At 42.0% G+C, this 27,096-nt stretch overlaps 2 protein-coding genes across 9 annotated transcripts in view; both read right to left on the bottom strand.

Moving 5' to 3' along the window:
* Positions 1 to 47: 47 nt before the first annotated feature.
* On the bottom strand, positions 48 to 6,119 carry klf9 (Kruppel-like factor 9). The gene is made up of 2 exons (XM_023273735.3): positions 5,308 to 6,119; positions 48 to 2,190 (listed from the first exon to the last, which is right to left on the bottom strand). Exons 1-2 carry the CDS (start codon positions 5,699 to 5,701, stop codon positions 1,910 to 1,912), a joined length of 675 nt encoding a protein of 224 aa, XP_023129503.1. The 5' UTR covers positions 5,702 to 6,119; the 3' UTR covers positions 48 to 1,909.
* A 3,760-nt stretch (positions 6,120 to 9,879) lies between these two features.
* trpm3 (transient receptor potential cation channel, subfamily M, member 3) overlaps positions 9,880 to 27,096 on the bottom strand; it is a 154,046-nt gene continuing 136,829 nt past the window's right edge. For 3 of the 8 annotated variants that reach the window (XM_055011060.1, XM_055011056.1, XM_055011058.1), the window contains 10 exons: positions 26,542 to 26,745; positions 24,222 to 24,362; positions 22,447 to 22,575; positions 21,527 to 21,778; positions 20,267 to 20,441; positions 19,525 to 19,653; positions 17,742 to 17,892; positions 16,821 to 17,014; positions 16,464 to 16,596; positions 9,880 to 15,914 (listed from right to left, as the gene is read on the bottom strand). In XM_055011060.1, coding sequence (XP_054867035.1) covers positions 14,291 to 15,914; positions 16,464 to 16,596; positions 16,821 to 17,014; positions 17,742 to 17,892; positions 19,525 to 19,653; positions 20,267 to 20,441; positions 21,527 to 21,778; positions 22,447 to 22,575; positions 24,222 to 24,362; positions 26,542 to 26,745 — 3,132 coding nt within the window. In that variant the 3' untranslated portion in view covers positions 9,880 to 14,290. The remainder of the gene's footprint in view (positions 15,915 to 16,463; positions 16,597 to 16,820; positions 17,015 to 17,741; positions 17,893 to 19,524; positions 19,654 to 20,266; positions 20,442 to 21,526; positions 21,779 to 22,446; positions 22,576 to 24,221; positions 24,363 to 26,541; positions 26,746 to 27,096) is intronic. The other 5 variants (XM_055011057.1, XM_055011061.1, XM_055011062.1 and 2 more) reach the window with 3 other exon arrangements.

Below are 27,096 nucleotides of genomic sequence, written 5' to 3'. Positions count from 1 at the left end.
ATGTCAGACATGGGTGTGTGATACAGGAAAGGAGGAACAATCCAGTGTTTAGAAAGAAAATAATATTTTAATGTTAAATCCTTTGAGCAATGATTATTCCACAGTTGTGTGTATTGCAATAACATGGGGTTTGCATTGATAGTCCCTGATTACAGTACAGTAGCATCAGAAGTACGGGTTTCAACCTGAAAGGCACCAGCATCAAACCACAGGTATCATAATGCCAGAAAAGAAAAACATTTCACTTTTATAGTAGTTTGCATCCTACACCTCTGCTGAACCTTACACTCTACCTGGACATTTAAATGCATTATGTGACAAGTATAAAAAGAAAGCTCATGACATCAACAATGTATCTGGCTCCTGTAGTGGATTAATAAGACCTTTCATCCCATTTAGTAATATTACAAAAGATTACCTGACAAATTAAACATACACTGTACCAAATAAAATACATACAACCATGCTACATGATGGAATTCATAAATTCACAAACTAATTAACTCAAAATGCTACAACAAATAAAAACCCAATAAAATAAGAGGTTTTAGGACTTTCTATTGTGAGTAATGTTGTGCTTCCATGTCACCACCAGGGGGTGTAATATTGACTGACATGACCCCACATCACATTTATTCCCTGATAAAATGCAATCCAGATCCAAACACAAGCTTGTTTCAGCATACAGCAACTGGCACTGTTGGTATAAGAGACAGTCATTGAACTTTAAAATATTAATGAACAGCAACACAAAGAATCCGCCAGTGTTCATTCAGGTAGTATTTTCCCAAGGTTGAAAATGTAGAAATTCCCCTCTGCTACAAACCCACCAAAAGGCACAGACTTGTACTGAACATAAATCAATGTGAATGATCTGACACACTGAAGCGTTTGAACTGTAAGTGAAAAAAACAACCCATAAGTTACCACTTTTACCCTGCTATATTGTACTACTGACACCATTCAAGCCTGAAAAAACAACACAAGTGTTGAAATGTAATTTCCAATGAGATTTGCTCACATATTAAGGTCTTACTAAAGTACTGTAAAGGTATTTTGGTGCGTGTATTTGCAAGTTTATCATGATGTGATGACGTTTAAGTTTCAACATGGGAGAACACACGGCTTATACCTACAAGCTTATAGCACACTTGATTATACCTGAAGTCCGTAGCCCATTATATGACATTAAATAACCGAGCTCTGCATTTCTCTATATTATAACTTTTCTTATGACTCTACACTTAACTACACTATACTGAGTAAATCATCCACCTGAAAGGAAGTCCATTTGCTGTATTTACATGGTAATACTGCTATACTGTACATTCACTTTGCCCTGGACTGAAAAGCAACTGTTCAAGTGTGTGTGAGTACAATATACGTACAATAGTAATATTCACTAAAGGCCTATTTCCAAAACTTCTTAGCTCACTAGGAATATATCAGTCATAAGACTTTGTTTACATATTTTCTTGTTGTCTTCATCTGCAAATGAAATCTTTGATGCAAAGTGAATACATGTAGTGTGTATGAAAACTAGATATGTACATAAACGCCACTTGGATGGCAGATTCTTTCAGAAGAAAAGCTTTACAAGTCAAAGTAAAATAATTACAAATGGCAAAACAACTAGACCTTCCTCACAGGCCCTGAATAACCCTCGATAAAACCAGTCGCCTCAGGGAACAAGAGAAGGAGATCAAGTTTGATTACAGTCAATGTTTCTGCTGCGCAATGTTACATGTGTCGTAGAAAAATTCTGAATTGTGGTCTGGCTGGTTGTCTGACTTGACAGGGTTTGTGTAAAGGTACAAACACCACACATGAGGGTGTGTCTATGTTTGTGCATGCCTCTGTATCTACTGCATGTACCTTTATGTATATATGTACAGCATGTGGGTGTGTCTCAAACCCCAGCGGGGCTTTGGTCTCCGGAATCAGAGGAGGACACGGACATGGAGCAGCGGCGTCTCTTGGCCACACTGGAGCCCTGGAGCATGCTGGGGTGGAAGCCTGCGTGTCGCCGGGCATGTTTAGTCAGGTGGTCGCTCCTCATGAAGCACTTGTCACACAGTGGACAGTTGAAGCGCTTCTCGCCCGTGTGCGTGCGGTAGTGACGCGTCAACTCGTCTGATCGGGAGAACTTCTTGCCACAGTCCGGCCAGGTACACTCAAAGGGACGCTCACCTGAGGAAACACACACATTATGGTTTAATTCAATTTTTCAATAATAATTACAGGCATTCTCCAGCTCTGGGTTCGTAACATTTCTTCCTCATCGCTGCATCAGTCACTTGTTTCCTTTACAGGTTTATTTTCTTCTAACTTATTGAAAGCCAGTGTGTTTAAAAGAACTGAAGTGCTAACTTTCTCTTTGCAGCATTTGATGAAGTCAAATTTCATATTTAATATGTTTTATGAGCAATGTATGAACAAATATAGTGCATTCAATTCAATAAAAAATAAATAAAAAAGTCATTCACAGACAAAGAAATATATTTAACTTCAGTTTGGGTGGAGTCAGTTATATCCCAGAGAGGTCAAACTCCCTTTAGATTTTCTGTGAACAAAGTGTCCTCTGATTACAAAAACATCACTATTTCTGTGACAGAAATTTAATTGTTACAATAACAGAAAAACAAACAGAAGACCTCACAGAGTCAGACTGAATGACTTAGAGAAGATGTCTAATTGGGATTTGTATCACATATATGAGATACCACCAAAAGTGTGACCATCACACAAGGAGGACGGCATGAATTTGTAAAATCATTGATACAACTGCCCCCTGGGGTAAGATTTTCTGACAAATTATGTATTCTACTATCTAAAACAATAACATAATAGCTAATCTGAAGCAAAAAAAACCCCACTATTATCAGTCATAAAGGCTAACTAGCTAATGGTATTATGCTACATTAGCCTGCTATAGACTAGCTAATTAATTTTTTCCTGTGTGTGTTTTGGAGGGCCGGTGTTAAAGGATAGCTAGCTATATTAGCTTGATAACTTGTTAGCTTTAATTTGCTGTTGGCTAAGCATTCCTGGTAATTTTACATCATTTTTATGTCTGGAATTTAAATATTTAAGAAAATAAAGCTAGAGTAAAGTTGTAAATTTAGTTTTAGGCCATTAATTCTGAATTAAATAGCAACAATGTGATGAGATAAGCTAGAAGTGTTTTAATTTTTAACTCTGCCAAGGAACGCGGCGAGTTATGTGACGATCGGCGTACGTTTGTCTGTCCGTCTGTTATTCCGTCTGTGCGTAACATTACTCAAAAATGGACTAATGGATTTGGTTGAAATTTTGAGGGAAGGTCAGAAATGACACAAGGACCGCCTCATTAGATTTTGCCAGTGATGCAGCTTATAGTCTGTATCCACGGATTTGTTAAACATTTCTGTATCACTGCAAGATAGCATCACTGTAACAATGACAACAAGTGAAGGCTACGTCAGCTGCCTGCTGCCGATCACATGATAGCGATCCTACTACAAATCCACTGCTATAGACTTATCGGGACTTACCCGTCGGAATTGATACAAGGAACAGTTTATTAAATTGTGGGGGTGTTTCCGAGTCCCATCAATTCCCACCTCCCGCTACATATTTAGGTGACGTGATTCAGTATCCGTACATAATGTACACATGCATAACACACGCCTGTGCTCACTGCAAGGTCCTTTTGTTTGTGGGTACATCTATATAAAATGGCCACATTCTATGCTGTTGTGATTTCTGATCATCAATAACTAATAAACAAATGCTGCATTTCCCCAAAAAAAGCTACATTTCTGACAATGCCATATGGGGGAATGAACAGCCTTGGCGGAGTACTGCGCAGTCTGAGTGCTTTTCTTGTTTTCTAATGTGGTAGATAAATCAAAAACAACAATTTTTAAAAAATAAAGTTAGTCTTATGCATAACTACCAAATAAAGTTTGCATAAAGTTTGTATTGACCAAAATGACTTTAGGTACGGTCCATTCTGATGTAATTATCCTTTAAATTGATTCACTTAGCCATACTATCTAGTGTACATATTATACTGATATTCATATTTATTGGAACAAAACAGATGTTGTTTCTAAGGGAGACTTCTCACCCACCCCAATTCACCCTAAATCCTAAACTGCAGCCTTATTTCAAATTGCAATTTCCATTTGAAATCGATTAATTGTTCAGCCGTTATAGAGAGCAAATAAAAAGCCATTGCATTCCCATAATAATAATTACACAGACATACATGTGTGCAACATAAAACCCTCAGATTAGGTGTTGAAGGGGAGGGAAAGGGAGGATGTGTTGCAAGATTGAACAAGACTTTGGGCTAACCTGGATAAACAGAATTTTCTAGGAACAACAACAGAACATATTGATTTGGAAATGATGAGTCAAGATAACAACCTTGTGAAGGAATAAACAAGATTATGATTCCTCCCCTCCCCTTACCCAGCTCCTCCTCCACGTGCTCCCATGAACCACATGTCTGCTGTTGTTTACAACCCGACGTGAGGGGAGTGGAGGAGGGTGACGTATGAGGAAATAGTGGTGCAGTGTGGGTTATCTCCAGACAAGAACATGTGGGTACAACGGTGTCGCAGTGACCGGCATGAGAAGCGTAAGTCAATATGTCGACATGTATCGCGCTCCAATTACAAGACGACGCGGATTTATCGCTCGCGAGATAAGACGAGATTAAAAACAATCATCCGAGGCATTGCTTGGATAACATTGAGTGTCCCGGTGCCGGATGATTTATCACACCTCCACGCATCTGCCGCGCATCTCAAATACGGGCGGCGGCACGTGCTGTTCCCACCAGATCGCGGTCTGGCTGCGTGTCAACAACACATTAAAATGCACCTTTATCACACACACGCCCCCCTCACTCCCACCCCCTCCCAGTCGGCCTCTGGGGCCCAATATGGCCCGGTCAGTCACACACACACCCACCCCTCCACCCCCCGCCCACCAGCAGGCCACTTCACGGGACCACCTTTCCTATAATCTGTTACTCATTTGCAGGAGCATGGGGCCACCTCCACCACACCACGGAGCGTGGGCCCGATCCATGACATTAAACACTTTATTAAATAATCACGACTTTATTATGACATCGGAATACTCTTACGTGCTCATTCCGAAAGGTTACTTGACGTCTTAAGAGGCGGAGATCAGGCTTTTAACATGAAATAAACAGGATGGCAGAAGTGACGCAGAGCGGTTTTGCTGTCGTCAACAGAACCGCTCGGGTGAGTTTCGGTGTAGGCGTGTCGCCCCGGCAGAGCCTCCACTTACCGGTATGGACCCTTAAATGGGCCTTGAGGTGGGACGACTTGCCGTACATCTTCCCGCAGCCGGTGAAGGGGCAGCAGTGCCTCTTCTCGGGGGACTCCTGCCTCGCCCCCGCCTTCTTGTTCCGGGGCTGTTTGGGTGCCAGCGAGCCCCGGCTGTCCCCGGCGTTCAACCGGCAACTGCCCCGCTCCACCTTCTCCTGCGCGCCGGCTTCGCTGGCCCCGAGACTTTTGCTGCCTCCGGCGCCTATAGCGGCGGGATTGCATTTGTTCAAGTCCAGTAAAATCATTGCCACCATCAGCAAAGTCCTGTTCTCCTGGTTCTCTTTCAATATGTCCTCTGTCCGCCCCGGGGGTCGGCTGGAGACGCAGTCTGCAGAGACATCCAGCTCCGACATCACTGTAGCAGATCCGGGCGGAGAGCAGAAACTATGTCTCTAGAGTGGCTGTATCCCTCCCTGAAAAACAATCGCACAAAACGGATACAGTAAAGCAATCAGAGCGCAGTCCTCCCAGGAAACGTGGTTAATCATCCACACGTGTCGTCTTCAATGTGACTGTTCCGCAAAGACTGCGTTTTCTTCTTCAGCTTGCAGGGCGGATAAATAAACTGCCCCCTCAGGAAAGATAGCGGCTTGAATCGTCCCCCGTCTGCCTCTCCTTCTCCCTTTAGGTCCTTGTTTTTCTTCCTTCTCTACGCCGGATCAATAAGACACAGCGTTCACCGACTGAGCTATTGTGTCTGCGTTTATTCCGCCTTTCAGTGCGCTCCCACACATGCGTCAACTTGTCCTATTTCACTGCGAGCAGCACTTCTCTTAACTCCAAGAAACAATTTCGCGGAATCCCACGGTGTCATAATAAAGCGGGGCTCTGATTGGCTGAGAGGAAACGTGACTCGGTTTTTGGAATCGCCTATTCAGCGGAGTGATCGATGAAGCAGCTGACCAATCACAGGCTGGAATTGGTGGAGAGTGGGCGGGAACAGACTTGTGGTACGTTCAGGGACTTAATATGAGTGGTGAAATATGGGAGTCAAAATGCAAGATTGGTTTGGAAGTTGCAGCTAGAAATGCAGAGCAATTACACTGATGCTTAATCCAGTACTAATCAAATGATGACAAGAAATTTTTAATTAAAAACCACAGTTCAGAAGCAGTTTAATAAGAGTCTAAACAGCAGCATTAGAAAATACAAATTCAGATTTCATTGTCTGAATTTAGTGTTTTAAAAGTGTTATGGTCCACCCCTCTTTTCTGGTGCACTGACACATTTGCTCCACTGACTGGTCCTTATATATTTGGTGATTCTTCTGAGAAATTCATGTATAGTAGTCAAACATCTGGAATGTGACCTTGTTGTGAGAAAAGAAGCCGTGTCCTCATCATCCTGTCAGAGCAACTGGCTGCTTACAGACACCTGTTTCCAGGCCCTTTTTTTTTTTTGCCATTTTCCTATCATACACAACAACATGTTTACAACTTTCTGTTGCAAATGCTTGCAGATCAAGATATAGAGAATGTTTTGTTTTCTTAGCTGTAAACCAACCCAGTCGCTGTGGCCCATTGTGCTTTATAGCTGTGGACAAGTTTCACTTCGTGTCCCAGTTTCACAACCACGGTCCGAAATTAGCACACACCTCAACTGTCCTCAAAGCTACACTTGAACTCTTCGGTGCCAATGCAAACTCCCGCGTACAATAGCTAGTAATGTAAAATTAGCTCAAACAGTGAACTAGTCCCATAGTGAATGTAGAGCTTCTTCCATTTACTGCCTTGTTAACAAAAATGTTTAATCAGCACTGCATGCATCATCTATAGCAACTCCTAACCTGCACAATACGCTTAACACTCATAAAACCTGCGTCCTTGCTGCAGACATGAACATGTACATTAAATGTTATGAGGTTTGGCAGTTTATGTCATTATGGCATGCCATAATAGCTTTACAACCGCGGGGTATGTGTAAGTTACATTTTACAGGCTTTAAATATTAAGAAAGTTTACCTTGAGAAAGAAAGACAATTCTATACAATGACATATCAAACATATGTTCAGGAGTTTTGAGTGGAATGGGGAGTTCTGCAGCTATTCCTATTTTTTGTATTTTGTGACGCACTAAGTCTGTCTTTCTTTATCCTGTCCGGAAAATATTCGATTTTATTTAATCAACACGGCTGCAGTTCTCTTTCCTCTGTGCTTCAACACAGAAAAGAAAAGGGATTATGGGTATGGTGGTAATGCTTTCTGCAAGAGACTTTAATGCAGCCAGTCACTTTAAAGTGTAATAAGACTCCTCCTGTTTAAAAAAAGGAGTGTTTCCCGTGCAGTGGGTGGTTCATTCACGCCCGAAATTCTTAGAAAATCCTACTCAGCTTTGGCGGAGTTGGGATTGGGCAATGCTGCCTCTGGACAATTTCACTTACTAGAAACTTTGTAGACATTTCTTGGATACATGTTCTGCCCTGGGGCTGTTTATATGACTAGAACTCACACATAGTGGCGTTTTAGTGCATTTCCGTGTCTCATGATCTGAGCAAAGGGAAATCCTTTGCGTCTGTGCTTTGTGAACAGACACACAATGGTGTATGTTGACACTATTGTGTACATTTTATGCTGCAGTACAGTAACAATGTAGTTGTGTTTCAGGTATAGCGGGGAGGGCCACGCCTCTCCTGAGCAACTGCAAAAATATCCTGGACAGTTGAGGGCAGGTCCTGTCTGCACTGCAGCAATGAGACACTACCTCAGAGCAGATTCACATAGATCCCTTAATGTGTGTGTGTATTACTCGCACGATATAAGAAACAAACTGTTCAGGAGGAAAAGCTGAGGACCACTGCACGAGCAATAACACAAAGTTCCTGTTTGTGCGCCACGGAATGAAGCACTGCGGGGACTTTTTGTCCTATTCCAGGATCGCTCCACACTGAAACTCCGCCCCCACTTTTTCTCGAATTGGTGGCAGGACCCCCAAATTTCCAGGAAAAAAAATCTGGGTGAAACTAGGATCTTGGCCGGACACGTTGACTCGTGTAGATAACAGCTGCCCTCCTTTTTCTCCTCCTCCTGCCCTCCTTCTCCGCCTCCTTCAGCGGAGCCCGGTAAACATTTCCGTGGAAGAGGAGCCGCTTCCTCGGCTGCCGCTGCTGTTACTTCCCTTCGCGCAAAAGTGCAAGAGTTCGAGAGTGCACGGCGCATCTAGGTCAAGTTGTTGTGTCGACATGAGACGCTGGTTTTGGCAAAGACTAGGCTTGTTTTCGAGCGCGTCCGTGTGATGTAAGAGAGCGGGGGCACGTGCGTAATCTCTGGACAAAATGTTCTGTTCCACGTGCGCTGTCGGAGCTGACGCACCTCCGTTCGCCCGCTGTCCGGAGCGCACAGGCCCCTCCACCTCCCGCAGCAAGACAGACTGGAAGACCCAGTCGAAGGGCGTCTTCTGTCAGACAGACAGCGCTGCACACTGACAGGACAGACACAGCAACGACGGGAAGCCTGCACGGTTGGGCCAATAACCGTGTGAGCGCATGTAAAACCACAAAATGGAACATGGAATAATTAATTAGCCACATAGGAATAAATCACTGGGACCATGCATGCAGTGATGGAAAGTACATAAGCACATTTACTCAAGTACGATTTCACATAGTAATGTGTTTTCTGCTTCACCTACATTCTAGTAAATAAAGTGAGTGTGAATGAATTTTCTCTTCAGCCAGCGGTTCAAGGGTGTGTTTCTGCCTCATGGCATTGGGGCAGTTTTTAAAATGTCAGCCCACCCAGCTGCACCTGTCCCACTCTTCTCACCACAACCAGTGAGAGCCAGTGGGAGATAGGGGGAGTCTTACATTTTGCCATGACTGCAGAACAGCTCCTCTGATGTGCCTCCTTGCTTTATGGGTTGCACAGTCTCTTGGCTCATTTGCAGCTTTCAACATGAAGTGGGTCATAGAAATGTAGATAGATGGATAGATACAACTTTATCAGTACAAGAGATATATTGCATATAGGTCAGAGTACAGGGTCAGCCACACTACGGGGTTACAGGACTTGTTAAAGTCTTAACCACTGAGCCACCGCTACCTCTATCGCACATTGCTGATGTTTACTTCTGTAGATTCATTTTAGATCATTGTTCTGATAATCAATTTGACCAAAATGATTAGTCTCCACTCCAACTTCCTCCCAAAGTCCAAAAATATGCTGAGGTTAATTGGTGATTCTAAATTGTCCATAGGTGTGAATGTGAGTGTGATTGTGTGTCTCTATATGTAGCCCTGTGATAGACTGGTGACCTGTCCAGGTGTCCCCTGCCTTCACTCTGAGTCAGCTGGGATAGACTCCAGGTCCCCCGCAACCCTAATGAGGATTAAGTGATGTATAGATAATGAATGGATGATTAATCTCTTTCACACTCACTCTTTTTCTGTGTAAACTTGTTTCTGAGAAACATCTCATCTGGTCAAACAGACAAAACAGGACTCAGCATGCAAATGTGATGTTGCATACATTGCTCACATGTTTTTGTCATTTACTGGCTAAAGATCTAGGTGAAGTAAAACAGACATGACTCAGGGTACCAATCTATTTAATTGTTTATTTAACAATGCATGCCAGACATGATCCTATTCACATTGAAGAATACAGATTTGTATTTGCATCCAAATACTCACTACTTTGATTTCATATTATAGTCTCTCTCTATCTTTCTTGCAGTCATCATTACAGGTCATCTCTGTACACGCTGAGTGGAAGAACTGCATGCATTAAAAGGACATCAAATAAAGTGTGACCAGTAGAGGGACAGGTCCCTTTTCGTTGAACAACATCAGCAATTATTGCAGAAAAAACATGTGCGTGAAACTCTCTTTTGATAATGAGTCACAGGTTTCATAGGAGGGAAGCACATCTGTTGATTATCATAATATGCTCATGATTCCTCCAAACTGTAAGATATAGTGTAGGAAAATATTTTAAAAATACTATACACTGAGATTCTATTGGGTTGTGTTGTGTTGTCATGCCTCCCTGTTATTAGTGGCATCTGCATGTCTGGGTTCACACGCACTTAAGTTATACCCACATATGCACACACGCACACCTCATATCAACACCTTTCACCACAGTCATGTCAACATATCACAAAACCATTTCAGAATCAAGTACATAAGAGTTTATACATGCCATGGGCATGTATGCTGTCTCATATATTCTTTACTGTAAGGATAAAGAAATTCTAAAATAATATTTCAATTTCCTGTAACAATGGGCCAAATAATAGGATCTAAACCTTCAGTCCAACACAGTCATCTGTGTATACACTTCACCATGCAAAACTGAGTTGAGCTGTATGACCTTTGCTTGGGTAGCCCTGCCTGTCACAGCTGAGCAAGGTCAGGTAGGTCAACTCAGCTTATTTCCATTTGGTTTGACAAAGTTAGGTTTGGTTCAGAATGTAAGGGTCAAACACACTCCTCCATAAAAAGAAAAAAATGGAAATTTAAACTTCTCTGGGTGAACAAGTCTATCAGGTATGAAGACATTCATTCATATACTATTGCCATTTCCATTAAAGACATTAAAACACAAAATATATAGCTTTCCTATGATCCCCAAAGATTGTGGGTTAGACTCATAAAGCACAGTGATTATATTGGAAGCCTTCTGCTCAAGACACACTCATATCTTTCTTGCTTTGCTTTCATTCTCTTTCTTTCTATCCACCAAGCCTCCATGATATACTTTCTGCCTTGCATCACTGGGGTAATATTGTCCCTGAGCACTGACCTGGGGTCAACCTTTCATCTCTTCACCAGACTGTAGCTCACATATTTGTCGAAAAAATCACAAATATGATCTTTTGTATGTATTGCATGACTACAACATGCTGCTGAAGTGTTTTACTTTTCAATCTGACTTACATGATCTGTATTCACCATTTATGTTGACGTTGTGGCTAGAAAACATTCCATGTATTGTACAAAGAACGATTTGGGTTCTGTTCATGAAAAGCACTAGTCAGCCTATGACCACTGTTAGATAATAGCATTTGTAGCTCTGAGACAAATTAAACAATATCAACTCTCGGAGTTTAACAGTGTGGATGTTTGGATTTTCAGATTGGGCTGGGACAATTTGATTATTTCATTTAAGCAAGAAAGAATAGTTACTACAACAGCAACAGCTGTCTGGCGATGCTACATCCTCATCTTTATGTCTTAGTTTCAGGTGCAAATAGATATTTTCCCTTTTTTTAAAGATTTATTTTTGGCCATTTTGCCTTTCTTTTAAGGGGAACGGTGGAATGAAGACAAAAGAAATAAGAGAGAGAACAAGCAAATAACACGCAGCAAGCAATCTCCAGCTAAGCTTTGAGCCGTTGATTTGCTGCTCAGACTAAATGTGGTCATGTAGTGTTCTCCCAAACCACTTAGGCATCAGTTTGCCCTTCAAATATAATTTCTCTTAAGCTAAGAAATTACTATTTTTAATGAGATCTCGTGGCATTGGGGCAAGAAATGAGTGAGAAAGTGTGTCCAAACTTTTGACTGGTAGTGTATGTGTTTTGGTGATTTCAAATAAATGTCCAAACAAGCAATGATACAGTCAACCAATAATGACAGTTTCCTCACTCTGTACATCAGACGTGTCCAAAGAGAGCGACAAAGGTCTATGAGAAAATAATCACTGATATTTGGCCTCTATGGATAGAGAAGACAAAGATGAGAAATTTCACAGATTTTTGAACCACTTCAGGCCCCACATACTCCATCCATGCCCAAAAGGCACCCTAAATTTGGTATACTGGCAACTGTGTATTGCCTTGTCAACATTAGAAAATTCTCACAAGCTGCTTGATAAAACATACAATAAAATCTACTTTAAATATTTTAAATATGATCGAAATGTACAGTATATCAGACAGTTCTATATTCAATAAATAATATAATACATCATTATTTAGTGCATGTAGATGGTCTTCTTTTATTAAATTTAAAAGCTTAATTAGAAAATACTTAAAATTCGACAAAAATATCATTGAGAAGATATAAATATTAATTTTGTAATTCAAACAGGCATTTACTGTAATTATCAATAATGAGCAAGAAAATGTCAATAAATACGATCAATTTCAAAATAAATGCAACATGATTAAACGGAATTGTAAGAGTGAGAAAATATAAAACAAACATGAAAAATCAGTAAGAATTCTATTCATTTCTCCTATTTTTATTTATTACAAAGCTATCAGAGAAAGACATCGTCCTCTCCTTTGGACTTCTTCCATTACAATAAAAAACAAAAGATAAGATTTTAAAACACTGATCTGGCTTTATTTTTTTAATTATAATAACCCCATATTTCTTCATCCATGTCACTTAAAATGCACACCTTTCTTAAATCTCAGCTGGGATGCCTATGCTTGACCGCTTTTTTTAGAGTTGACTCACAAATGAGCTCTGTCTTTAGGAGCTCTCAGTGACCTTTATATAATTTATAACTGACTTTGTCATTGAGCAGTTACTTTCCTTTGAAGTCTCTTTTTGCAGTGGTTTGCCTTGAATGCCATGAAAAAAGAAAAAAAAAGCGAAATAACAAATGAAAGACATTTATGTAGTAGAAGAAGGACGGATCCATTAGTGGTGGTGGATGTAAAACCATTGCAAAATAATGCCACTGCCAAAACACCCGAAAGAGGAGGGCGGGCCTACGAGACAGCAACTATTCATTGAGTGGAAAGATTTTTGGTGTCTGGTGCAGGCAAAGACATTTCACATCAGGTTCGCCCAGCAAGCATTGTGTCTGACACTGGCTCATAGCGCCCTCTTGTCCCAATATTTTGCAACTGCACTTGTTAAAGCTCTCTGGGATCAGGTGTGAACTGAAGCTTACCTCTTCATGATATGTAGCATTTCAGTGATCATATATATGCATGTAATCATCCTCTCTTATATGATAGTTCCTTTCTTATGCATTGGCCTTTGAAGCAGTGGCTTCCCTCACTCACATGATACAGACTTATGCTTTCAAGCACTGGCTGACCGGAGACACATGATAGAGTAATGACTTTTTGACTAGAGTGTGTTCAAATGCTGCCTTTTTTTTCTAACTAAACTGACAAATAAAGGGTCCTGTAATTTGTATTTTATTTTGAAATGTATGGGATTTAATCTCTGATGCTACAATATGTATATGAAAAACACTTGATATTCCCTTAAAAAAATTAAGTATTGATTACTTAAAAAGTGTGTTTGTGTATCCAGAGGTAAGTTGTTGCCATGTTACAGATATCATTTGAAGTGCAGTTAAGTCAAACACTTAATTCCTTTATGATGCAGCCAGAAATGTTAACGTCTTTCTGCCTGCTAGTTGCTGGGGTCTTACAAATTGGAGTTAGGGTTATATGAAGAGAGGAAAACTTATTTGAAGCAAATGTTCTGCAATAGCAAGGACTCTATGCTAAGACAAAATGACAATATGAGGTGACTGTCTTCTTCCTCTCTCTTAGTCTCTCAGACTCAACAGCGTCTACCATATAATGCTGCTAGGAGTAACAGTATACTTTGTCTGACTAACATGACTGATATGTGATGTAACACAGTGACAGATGTCTACTTGATGTAAAGGTGGTGGGTGGAAGACATACAGTACAAATACACCTTCCATTGCCATAACACCCCATTGAGAGATACTTAGCTACAAGAGGTAAAAACTAGTCTAGATTCATAGCTCTTTGTTTTGACTGGTGTACAGTAGGACCCCTTTATCTTCCATCCCTTTCCCCTCTGATTCATGATTCAAGATAAAGCTGCCCTTCAACACTGACTATGAAAAAACTTTTCTATCCTGAAACTTTAGGTGAAAAAAGGTAGATCTGGTTCACATCAGCATCTACGGGCAGCTTCACCCTGCTTTCTCTCTTGCCCTTGGCCCTCTCAGTTTTCCTTCCTGGTCCTAACAGTGTGTGAGTGCACTGACGTGTCCTTGTCACGTATAGTTTTGTCTATCAAAGCTGCGGAAAGCTGATGGAGTAGCCAGCTTTCTCATGGAGAGGTTGTCAGTCTTGGCCGTCTCAGGCCTTGCTCCAGACTTGCTCCTGAGGAAGGGGTTTCTGGGTCCTGCCAGACCCCGCCCTCCAGGCCCAGGCCCCCTGTCTGCCCCCAGACCCGGTCCCCTCTCCATCCTCTCACTCACCGACAGGCTCTTCCGGTGCGGAGGGGCCAGCGTGAGGGAAGGATGGGAGTCGTCTGAAGAGCAGCTGTTTGCTCGCTCCAGCCTGGAGAAGGGGGAGCAGAGAGGGGCTCCACTGGGCCCACCAAGGCCCCCTAGGCGAGGGGTATCTGGGGCTGGCATCAGGTCCTCAGGGTCCTCTGGATCAGACTCTGTATGACTAAGCTCTGCTTCTCTCTCCGGGTGAGAGGAACCAATGTCTGACGGCTTATCAAAGGGGAATGAGGTGGAACCTCCAGGTGAGTTTGAGCGTTCTATAGGGGTGTATGGAGACGAGACACAGCGTGTATCGATGCAGTCAGTGATGCTGGTGTACTCTGCAGCCTTTACCTGGACTCCTGCTCCCCCCAGTCCTCCATAGCAGCCTCTTGGTGTGAACATGAGGCTGTGGGACTTGACCAGAGGAGGCTCATCCAGGAATCCTGTGCCTGCTGTAGAGAGGTAGCGGCTGCTCTTAGAGCGCTCGAGGAGCCCTGCTGAAGGAGGCGGGGATGGTTCCATATCCCAAGGAGGTAAGGTGGTGTCTGGTAAAAGGTGTGCTGAGCACAATGACAAATCAGCAGCGGCGCTGTCATCAAACATAGCTCCAGCTGTTCCACTGCTGCCTGCACCGCCCTCCGAGTGCCTGTCGCCCAAACCACTGGTTGCGGCGCTGCTGAAATCCCGGCCTCCAGGCAGCACCGTCTCCATGGTATCTGACTGCAGCGAGGAGTCCCTCTGGAGCGGTGGGATCACACGGAGAGGATCCAGAAAGACCTCTGCAGGCCCCACCTCCTCAGATGTTGAGACATAGATATCAATACATGATGATGGACGGTGCTGCTGGGAGACCGACAGTGTCGCAAGTGGGAGGGGCTTAGACTCCTTGGGGGCAGCAGCTGAGGACACAGATTGTGAGCTGTTGGCTCGGTGAAGACTCAGTGAGCGCTCTTTGAAGAAGCTTTCAGCTCGTTCAGCACCACTTGCACGTTCACCACCACGACCAGCACCAACATAAAATGAGTGGCTCCTTGTTCGTGTAGCCATGCCAGTAGGAGAAGGAGGGGACATGGAGCCCTCAGCTGGCCCTTCTAGTGCCTCCTGTAGACGGTAGGCGTTCCCCTCTGTGCTATTAAAGCTGCTTTGACGGAGGATGTATGCAGCTTCTGGGCACTCAGCCTGGCGGATAATGTATGCAGAGTCTGTGCAGTCAGATGAAGTCCGAGAACGTACTTTGTTGACCTCCCCGCGTTCAACACCCGTCACACGCTCCAACGCAACGGCAATTCGTCCAATAAGCTCCTCCATTTGGGCCAGACGGATATCAACAGTCTGCAATGATGCCTTCATGAAGTGTTCCCTCTCATTGACTTCCTCCAAACGCATTGCCATGTTCTCCACCCTGATAGAAAGAGAAGCAGGAGACAAAAGACAATAAAAGCATTAGAGAGAGAAGAACAGCAGGGGAGAAATGTTAATGTTGTTTTCCAAGGAAAAAAATTACTGAACACACAATGGAATTTGGTGTTTTAAAAATACAAATTTAAAAATACAGTTAGAATGTCAAGACTACTGATACTTTTATGGGCAGCTTTTCATGCTAACACTGGCATTCCACTTCGTACTACATGCAGTCCAAGTTTTAAAAATAGGGAGCAACACTCAGTAATTGGTGTCCTTGGAACCATTTTCATAATCTTTTTTAGCACTATTTCTTTTTTCACCACCTGCTAGACTACAGCATTTCCAAATGTTCTGCTGTTTTCTGCATTTACAGTGAAACTATATATACAGTTTGTATGTTATCAGATTTGTGAGTCTGTTTTCTCTCTTTGCCTCTGATTTCTCAAGTTGCAGCGTGTTTGGCTTTCTTCGCTCTCTTGGCCAACATAGAAAAGGAAGGATGGAAATAGCATAGAGACATCAATTTCAGTTTAGTCAAGTGTCTGACCTTTCAGAAGTGACTCTGATTCTCTCATCGTTAGAGGAGTGAAATCTGTCATCTTTCTCTCTGAAGTACTCTTCAATACATTGCTCCTCGAAATCATGGACTTTCTTCAGCTCATCCTCTGTGATGAAAAGCTCTGTGGGTCAAAGGGTTTGAGATTGTTAATGTTACAGTGTCACATTATACTGATTGATAGTATAACAGCAGACATTGCAGATTTCTGTTTATTATATCACTGAAACAGAATTTGAAAAATTATTTGCATGACATAAATAAATTACAACTCTGGAAACACCGCTGTTTACACGATTGAGTCCATGCTGACTTTCTCAGGCTTATTAAGATATATCTGCCACTCACTCAGGCCATAGTCCCTCTCGTCATCATCATGCTTGCGCCAGCGACAACACAGATGCTTGAGGACCATAGTTATGTGACTGAAGATGATGAGGGGTGGAGGAAGTACTGGGCGTTCATGGAAGGTCATAATGAGCTGGTAGCGCTGGAACTTCCATACCTGGTTGGAGATGGACTTCACTTCGAAGAATGTATTACTATGGACAATTACAGACAGAGAAGCCACACCAGCCAAGAAATATTACATCCACCGAAAGCTAAAATAAACTGAATCAAGTCATCAGTGGCACAGTAGAGACTTTTCTATCATTTTCGATTGCGTGGTTAATGAACTGACTCCCTTTAGTTTGCATACTGCAGCACTGCTGAGTTTAGAAACTGAGAATATGTGGAGATAATGTAGAGAAACCAATGCAGTGTTTGCTGCAATATGTAATTTGATTAAACCTTCAATTTAACTCTTGTTTATTCCATTGTGCACTTTTTGGTAATTACACTGACAAATGCAAAGAAGAGGATGATTGGCCTTGCTGCATGGATTACACAGAGGCACAATAACGGATCATTAGCATGATTATGTCACTGTAGAAGAAGCACCATCCCACTGTGTTCACACAATTTGCTACCTGCCTCTAATGAGTGTGGCTTAACAGCAGCTCACACAGAAACTAACGTCACTTCTCTATTTTCTCTCTCATGCACACGCATGGAAAACACTCAGGAAAAACCTCAAAGGCCGCTACATCTACACTTGTCTTTAGCGGGGTACACTAAATATTGTTATTTAGATGCACCCATGTCTTGGTAATTCTGCTTTTGTGAGCATTGGAAGACAAAGAGAAATGATTTTTATCATCATGCTGACAAAATAAGTGTGTCTTATGTCCTGGGGTGTCAAGTGGAAAAGCTGGGGAGTTTACGTACTTGAACACAGCTATGAGGAGGTTGACCAGCAGTATGTTGGCCACCAACAAATAGCAAGCCATGATCGCTGGGACAATCCAAGCACCCGTCTTACAGGGAGGCTGGGCCACCACCACCCCGTCGTCTAACGTGATGTTCTGCCCACAGGGAGCTGCACAGCGCCACAAAATCAATAGACACACATGCAAGTTAAAACAAGGGAAATTATGTCTTTACATTCCATCCATCATTAACAATATTTAAGTGGAAAAGTTGGATGCATGACAAATTTGCAATACATGCAGTCACAACACATGAACAGAAAATATATTGTCAAGACAAATAAAACAAAAAGCAAATTATATATAAAAAACATAAAACATTCAAAGACACACTGTACACTGAGTACAAGACCACAACGACAACAAACAAAGAGACAAGAAGACCTGAAAATACCAAACAAAATGCATATTACATATTTTGCAAACAAACAAGAAGCATAATTTGCTTTTATGCTTCTTTTATAAAAGGAGGGATTGGAAAGAGTGGACACTATAATGGTAGGAGCTCATGTTCAGAAATGTGCATCTGACAAAAAAGAATACACAAAAAAGCACATTTGTCATCACAATTTGTGTTTACAATATATTTAAACATGCAGTCGATGTTTAAAATATATTGTCACATATGTGAGCCATAGCTTCATTCTGCAATGGCTGATTGCTCTGAATCATTTGAAATGTATTTAGGATACATAGTATGTTTTTTCCATCCGTGATGGTTCAGTTGCTGTGGCTTATCAGGGGAACATTCAGCGTTTGTTCTTGGTTTGTTTGCCTTTGAGATTCATCTTATCATGCTCATCATTGCTTCGATTGTTCAATTTTTTATTTTTTTTTTTTACACACAATGCAGCCCAAAGACAGAGAACTGAAGTAATTTTTCTATTTGTTTTTTTACCATCAAGAAATTTGGATTTAAAACTCTGACAACTGAACCACGTGAAAAAACAGATTACAGATGATGAAAGGTGGCTAATAAATACGTTCTGGTGTGGATGTGCGTATGCTTGCGTTTTATTTCTGCATAGAATGATACTGATGTTTAAATTTCAGTGTGTAGTCATGCTAAATGCTTGCTATAACATGGTTGAGATATATTGGCAATGTTGCACTTGCTCCAGTGAGAAGCTGAGCCGGCGTAAAGGGAGGGTGATATGGTTCATGTGACAGATGGTGTTACCATGGCAGGGTCACGTCTTCAAATGAAAATCATCTAAAGTCAAGTAACAAAATGAAGGGAAGAAACATCAAAGGAATATCAAACGTCACAACTTTGATAGTTCCTCTTGATGTGACAGCTGATCAAAAACTAAGACCATTAAAATACTGAAACACATTTGAAAAGTGCTACTGCCATGTAACAGTGCCATTTGTCAACCAGTGTTTAAATTAGTCAGGGTAAAGTTGCTTACAGGATATGGCCTCAGGTCAAGCTACTGGTTGTCTCAGTAAAAAGGTTTGGAGATGGTAAATATTCTCATATAATCAGGCTTTCAATCACTTAAGATCCTCTTAAACTGCTCACATTTACAGAAAATGCTGCTGATATCCAGTAGCTGACCCAAGATACCAACACATGAGCACAACTTTAGCCTCATAGAGTGTGGAGCAGCATGCACGCTTTTTCTCATGTGGCCTGTAGTGGGCAGGAGTGGGCATGACATGGTGGCAATGTGAGGATGATGAAGGAGAGGTGGGAGAGGTAGATGTGGTTAAATTGAGGTCTATATCTATAGATTTACTGGGATTTTGACTGCACTGGGCAATGTGGGATGGACCATTATTACGCCAGGTTCCGTGAGTTCGAAAGTAATTTTCGACCAGCCAGAGTTTTTCATTCAGCCTGTGCTGTAACTTCCTACTATGCATATCTGAAACAAAGAATGAAAACATTATTTCAGATCTCTTCTCTTTGGGCCACTCCTCACATTCTGTACACACCATCAGATATACTATCATACGAATAGACAACAGAACAGCACACATATACACTCTCACTTTCAGGACATTTTCTCACAGACACTTCTCACAGCCTGTTTTTTTGATTTATTGAGTCTAAATGTCACTCTATGTGTTATTAAAATAATGTAGAGACAAAAAGATCAAGACAAACTGACAGCACACATCAATGTCCTCATGTAGGAAAGATTATGCAAACATGGTGTCCCCAACTCAGAAACAATCTAATTGGAGGTGCAATTTGTTGTTTTTTATATATATATATATATATATATATATATATATATATATATATATATATATATATATATATATATATATATATATATATATATATATATATATGCTACAAAAGTATATCTTCAAGTAATATTTCAAGTAGTGTAGGAATGACTGCTTTGAGATAAGTGTGTTTCTGGTCAAACTACTCGCTTCTCTCCTCAGAGTCAGGAACTATTCTCCCCTGAATCAACATAAACTAATTTTATATTCAGTGTTCATTTCACACTCTGGCCCTGAACTTACGGTCAATCTGGTCGGCAAACACCTCTCCGTAGATCATCCAGTAAGGCATGAAGAAGATGTTCCTAGCCAGCATCCAGGACGGGTCTTCATTAGGGTTGAGGATGGCCTGACGAGCCACCCCAAAACTCATCAGCACCACCAACATGATGATCACAAAATACATCATGTCGATCATCTGACAGAAGGAGGGAGATAGAGGAGGATTGTTAAAGAGGGAAGGGAAACGCCGAGTGGTTTGAGAAGAAGGGTAAAAAAGGGGGAATAGCTGGTAAGAATATTAAAGAAAGGAATTAATGAGGCAAAGCAGGGGAAGAGGAAGGAAGCAGGTTCTTTATATTTTTTGATTACTATTCCTTGCACTCTGCAGTCTTAGTTGGTCAATTAAAATTTAATTTCATATATTTTCAAATGAAAGCGAAATCCAATGTTTAAATGTACTTAATTTAGGCTCATCTTAGATTGATTAAAGAGGTTAGAGTGCATCCTCCCGCCGGGCTCATTTATTCTACAGTAGCCTCTGTTACAGTGTGAGTTGTTCAGTTAAGACTGTCATTCATTGTCTTTCTGGACACTTGACATCTATTGTAGATACAGCTAATATTTTAAAATTCAATTTGGAACTACAGTCATTATGTTAAATACCTAAAAATTAAATCACAAGGTACTGTACAAACTATATGGGCAGAAATAAGAATTAACACCACTTTGGTAAGAATGCTGTTTTTACAATGCAAAATGTTTTTTTTGTCTTTCTTCTCTGAGCTGCTTATGTTGCTGCAACACCACATATGCCAATTAGTTGACTAAATCATTTAATGCCAGTCCAAAACCTCTCCCCCTCTCTCTAACTAACAGCTGATTTTCATATCAAAGAGTCTGTGTCCAGTGCTACACAGCTCATGTCAAAGAGCGTTGAGCATCAGATGGATAACAGATTTGGCTCTTTGATCCCCCCCTCCACTTGTGTCTTCATGTATGTATCGGAGGCTCTGATCCTGCAGTGCTTGAGATCAAACAATAAGATTAAGAGGCGCACAAGCTCCATTAAAACCTGGGCTTGCATATCACCTCCGCGTTAAACCTTTGTAATCATGGAAATCAGCGAGTTATTACAATCACTATGGATCATGTTGAGCAAAATCAGACGGTGGACAGATATAAAGGAAGAATGGGGGGTGAAAAATATGAGCGACACTGCAGATAGAAAAGACAGAACACCAGACACACACACACAGTTAAACCACCCCTGCCTCTTCTCACCATCTTGCCAATCATCATCACATAGGGACCTAGGTATTTGTTGACCCCGAAGATGTCGAGCAGCCGAATGTACCAATAGATGATGTTGACGCAGTAGATGACCCGCCCATAGCTCATGAGCGGCGGCTCCTGGAGACGCAGAACCATGCCGACAGAGAATATGAGGATGGCCATGAGGTCTGTGATGTTCCAGTACTCCTGAAGCCACACCTTAACCTTCTGTAACAACTTCCCCGGCTCTGACATCAGGATCTAGAAGGGAAAGTAATAGAAAAATGGGAGGAAGATGCTCAATGCAGAAATGATGGAAAGTGGTGCTCATGAATACACAAAATTTAAGGGTAAAAATGTGGGAAAAGTGACCCTGAAAAGTAAATAGAAATGCATTTCGTTATGGCTACCATAAGAGGGCAGTATGAGTTCACCCATCAGAGAAGCTACCTCATGTCTGTAGAGGGACTGTAGTGCAGCTGCAAATGATGTGACACAATGATTAATGCATTTCATACAGTTACAGTACAAACAAAGCCACAGAGTGGGGCTGAACATATTATAAGGCCACACGCCCATATTTTCTATTTACTTTTCCTTTTACTCTTTTTCTCTTTGTTTTCCCACCTCTATATCCTGCCTTCATCTCCACCACTCATCCACTATCTCTGTCTCCCTCTTTAATGTGCTCTTTTGCTTCCACTCCATTGCTCCATCAATATTTTCCCTGTTATGAGCTGTCTGATGATATGGACGTAATGCTTAGCCTCTGTCCTCCAACCGCAGAACTCATTGAATTTAACTGTAGGTGACATTATGGTGACAAGCTCTGTGTTTTCAGCTCACTGTGGAGAAGGACTGCTGATTATTTTCAACACATTTCCACAATTACGGTACACAACTGCAGTCGCAGCTAGGATCTGTTGTACCTCTCTCATCTTCTCAATGCCATTGGTGAAGATGTAAGCGATGACAATCCACTCCTGAGGAGAAGGCCACAGGTCCATCTTGACCAGGACAATGTAGTTAAACAGCATCAGGTACCCCACGTAAGCCATCTGCATAGAAAATACAACAGCAGATAAATCTCAGTATGATCATTTGTATAGGTATGTGGGCACGTTTGTGCGCCTTTAATATATTAGTAAACTGTTTAGTTCTTTTTGTGCAAAAAAATAGCTCAGAGGGCTGCAGTAAAAAGGATTTTTGTGTTTATCTGTTCAAATTAAACACTTATTAGTGAAGGATTGACCCTTATTACACCTTACTTTAATGCAGTTTTCAAGATCTGATAATAGATTCATTATGTGTTACCTGTAGCTGTATCCATGCACACTGTGCTTACAAGTTTCCTTATCTAAACAGATTTGGAGTGCTATTCAGTGGCATTAACTTAGAACAACAAACGCTTTAACATATTTAAACCTGCAGTGTGGAACTTTTCTCTCCCCCTTCTGGCAGTGAGAGCAATTACACAAACGTTGCATGCGTGCTTAGAACGTGTGCCTACAGTGTACAGTTTCCCGCTTTCTTTTTTCTAGTGTAATCCTGAATGAATGTCACCACAGAAATTAGATTTAAAACTCCAGGTCTCAGAGAGATTTACCTGCTGCTTATAGGCTTAATCAGCATTGTGTGAACTCGTTTGGCAGCAGCTTGAATGTAACTGGCTTTCATTTATATGTAAAAGTCCCGCACTTCAGCTTTAAACTCCAGATTAAAGTAATAACAAACAAACTCTGAACAGTTGTTTTTTTTTGACTGCAAATCAAGCATTGCTCTGATGTAACCAGGTAAAGTGATTTTAATAATGTGTGACTGAGACTGCTCTCATTTAGTCCCACATGCACAGTCAGTTTGTACGATAACTTTGACTGCACTCTACAGCAGGTGACAGGTATGAATAAAAATCAGTATAATGAGCTGAAGACCATGTTTTGACTCCAACCGAGCATCTGCACTATGAGTGCAATTACTGAAATGCACTGTAGAATATTTTTCTGTAACCTGATGGGCAGAAAGGAGAAGTCGAGGGGAGTAAATAGCCAGAGAAGGGGTGGAACAAAGCACAATGAAAATATTTTCTCAGCATAAATAAACAGTGAAATCTCTGCAGGTGATAAAGAGATGTTTTTACCGTGCAGGCAAATTGAAAGAACACAAGAAGGAGGGTATGGAAGACTAAAGATCAGCTTGTATCGTGTTACACAGATGCATGCAGGCAGACACTGTACCAAACACACAATCTAGATGCATGGTGCTGTATAGAAAGATGCAAAGATACTCATACTAAACATTCACTTTCCCTCACATGTAAACACTGAAGACAAAGTTTAAGTCATATTTACTTATCGCATTAGTTAATCCAGTGGCAATATGCCATGACTCAGAGGTTTTGGTGTATATTTAAACTGCCAATACAAACCCTCCTTGTCTGATTCTTTTCCCTCTCTCACTGCCCTGTTCTTTTCTCACCAAGCTGCCTCCATCATTCTCTCCATCTCCTTCACAGTTAACTTTCCCACCCTAGTAAAGCTGGGTAATGACAGGGTGGAACAGGAGGTTAATGACAATGAAGGCAGTGTGAAAGTAGAAGCAAACGGCAGGGAACCAGCAATTGATGCTGTTGCAGGAATACAATAAGCAACGACAGTGCCAACAGGAAACTGAACACGTAGGTGGTGGTTCTGAAGCCAACACTGACCGTATGGAACCAGAACTTGACAATTGGAGCGTTGTAGAACTCGTATATCTTGCGTCCCATGGGGATAAGGCGGTGGCGGTTCTGAACCTCCTCAACATCCTTCTTTCTGGACGTCTCTGTGGTTACCTTACCAAGCATTGCCTGGGCGAATGCAAAACCCACATGGAACAAGGGAGGAAAGAGCGAAAGGTGCAAGGGATTAAGGGAGGAGAGTGTGGGAAGAGGGAAGTGTGACGGATTGGAAAGGCGTGGGAGGAAGAGTCGGGGGGATGCAGAGAGAGGATTGAGATGAAGACAATTATTTGGAAGGGAGGAGGTGGGATGAGAACAGTCGAATAACAGAGAAATAAGGAGAAAAAAAGGAGAAGGGGGAGAGGGTTACATTATGGGCCTCAGCACAGTTTTAAATACAATAATCAAAGAAGCAAGCACAGGCAATGCCATCATTCCAAAATGTGAGATATGTGTTTGAGGTGGAGTTTGGGTGAAGGCTGGTAACACAGTATGACGCAGACACGGACACTCATGGATTGTGTCTCAGACAACAAGGAGGCAGAAGAGAGACAAGATAATGACAGGAAGAAGACAGAGAAAAGAAAAGGATAAAGATAAGACATAGATATCTCATTCCAATCTGTGACACATTTCCTTATCCATGAGAGAGGGTTCAGAGCCCACTGTTTATATGGGTCATGGTCTTGATGTCAAAGCAACACCAGATCGCTGAGGGAGTTCATTTATGGAATTGTATTGTAAGTCGAGAAGCATCGCAGACCTGGGCAAAGATATGTGTTTGAAAGCTGGTAAAAATATTAGAAATATGCAGTGGGGAGTTAATCTAAGTCCCAAGGCCTTTGAACAGGTACAATAGTGATAAAACCACTGCTATAAAATCAGCAAGAAATCAAGGGAAAAGTCATTTTCCAAATATGCGACACATATACAGCCAAAGTTTTGTCCAAGGCACACACAGACAGGGCCTTCAGGATGAATAGATTCAGATGCCAGTGTGTAAATCACACCATGCCTTTACTGCACTGAACATGCACATTATCCGATCAGCAAGTGGACACAAGCTATCACACAAGCTCTTTCATTCATTACAGTGTGGTTTATCTAACGCATCTCAGGATAGGACAATACAATCTCCCTCTGTGGTGTAGCACGCTGTGTATAGCTGTATGAATCTTGGAGTGATTCATAAGTATCTGAAGGTGCATTTGTACAGTCAGAAGCCAAGGCAATAGGGAAGGGGCTAATTGCAAATGCATCCTCTGTTGGCAGCGTTCTTTGTTCAACACCAGAGCACCTCAAGGACTGCAAGTGTAAAATGGCCCATTTTGTGAATGGTTGCGCTGGCTTGCTGGCTGTGTTAATGCAGATGGAGAGTATGTACAGTGGTGCTGAAAGGCGTTCAACTTCAGTTCAATCACTTCATGGGACAACCACAGATCTAGGTTGTGTATTAAAACTGCTTCATTAATTTTAAGTCTTTCTTTAAACACACAAGCTGAATCTTGGCGTCATCACCAGAATGGATTGGATCGAAATGGAACGAGTCCTAATCCTGCTGTACATCCGTGTCTATGCAGATGGACCAACTCTTCCACTGTGAGCTGGGAGAAGGTGCTCAGACTCTGCATGATTTAAGCTCTGCAGCAGCAGGCGGACATGGTTATATAATGCAAAAGCCTGGGCCTCCCATGCTCAGCAGTTGACATGCTGAGTGGTATGCTGCAGCAAGCCATCACTGATGGGAGAGAGTGAGGGGCAGCAATCAGCTAGCACACAGTACTGTACCTCAATCAGACCTGAGCTTGGAGAAAAACGGAGAAAGAGAGAGAGAGCTAGAGAGGGGGGGGATTTCCAGAACAAAAGATAGAAAGAAAAAGAAGCGAAAAGAGAGAGCTGGGCAGAGAACGAGAGGGGTGGGGGAAAGGAGGAGGCAGAGAGAGAAACAGAAGAGGAGGAAGGTGGAAGGAGAAACATACACGAGGGAACCCACAAGCGGCGACAGACTGAGACGCTACAACTCCACAACCATGTCTTTGCTGGGACAACGAGAAACAGGAAAGGCCGATTTGGCTGGAAGGGTCCAGTTGGCCAGAATAGAGAAACAAGTATGTGTGTGTGTAGAGAACTGTGTACATATGTGTGTGCAACATCTCATTGTGGGCAGCTACAGCACTGCTTTAAACTGGGCCACAAGAGATATTTACACAGAATCTGTGGTCAGTTTTAGAATCTTAACAAAGCGTGTGTGTATTGTCTGAATATGTGTATAGATTCTGAGATGCGGGGTTGAGGTGGGTTCTCTCACCACGGAGTTGTACTGCGTCTCACAGTAAGATCTTACTGTGAACTCCATGTCTTCCTCCTCCTTCTCCTTGACTGGTTTCTCAGGCTCTTCCTCCTCCTTCTCCTGCAGGTAGGCCTCCTGATCCTGGGGCATGTAGGACATCTCATCCTTGTTCTTGAATTCCAGGCTCAGGATGGACGGCGGCAGAAGCAGCCCTAAAATCACCTGGACACATTGGGAGAGAGAGAGTGGAGGTGGAGCAAAGTTAGGCAGGAGAGTCGGAAGAGACAAACCACAGATGCGATCAGGATGTACAGTTTCATGAGCACCGCTGTGGAAATTAGGGCACAGGGAGTTTGGAACAAACCAACCTTCGTAAGCGGTCGTAACACGCACATGTGAAACTCACAAAACGTATCCTTGTGAACAGCTGAATGACAAAGCTTTGGTATTTACGGCAGCTCAGGCAAGGGTTCTCATTGTGGAAGTCAATTATAAAAGCATTAGTCCAGACAGGCAGCAAGGATACGGTGCACTGCGATGGATGAGAGGGACATACACTCACAGGAGATAGAG

This window comes from Amphiprion ocellaris, chromosome 6 (assembly GCF_022539595.1).
Source record: "Amphiprion ocellaris isolate individual 3 ecotype Okinawa chromosome 6, ASM2253959v1, whole genome shotgun sequence".
Lineage (NCBI taxonomy): Eukaryota > Metazoa > Chordata > Actinopteri > Pomacentridae > Amphiprion > Amphiprion ocellaris.
This window is presented reverse-complemented; position numbering and strand designations above follow the sequence as displayed.

What these genes read in the sequence shown, in the direction of transcription:
- klf9 (XM_023273735.3), bottom strand. Translation starts at nt 5,701, where the DNA reads ATGTCGGAGCTGGATGTCTCTGCAGACTGCGTCTCCAGCCGACCCCCG. An exon ending in CCATTTAAGGGTCCATACCG is followed by an intron (nt 2,191 to 5,307) that starts GTAAGTGGAGGC and finishes GTGTTTCCTCAG; the next exon opens with GTGAGCGTCCCTTTGAGTGT.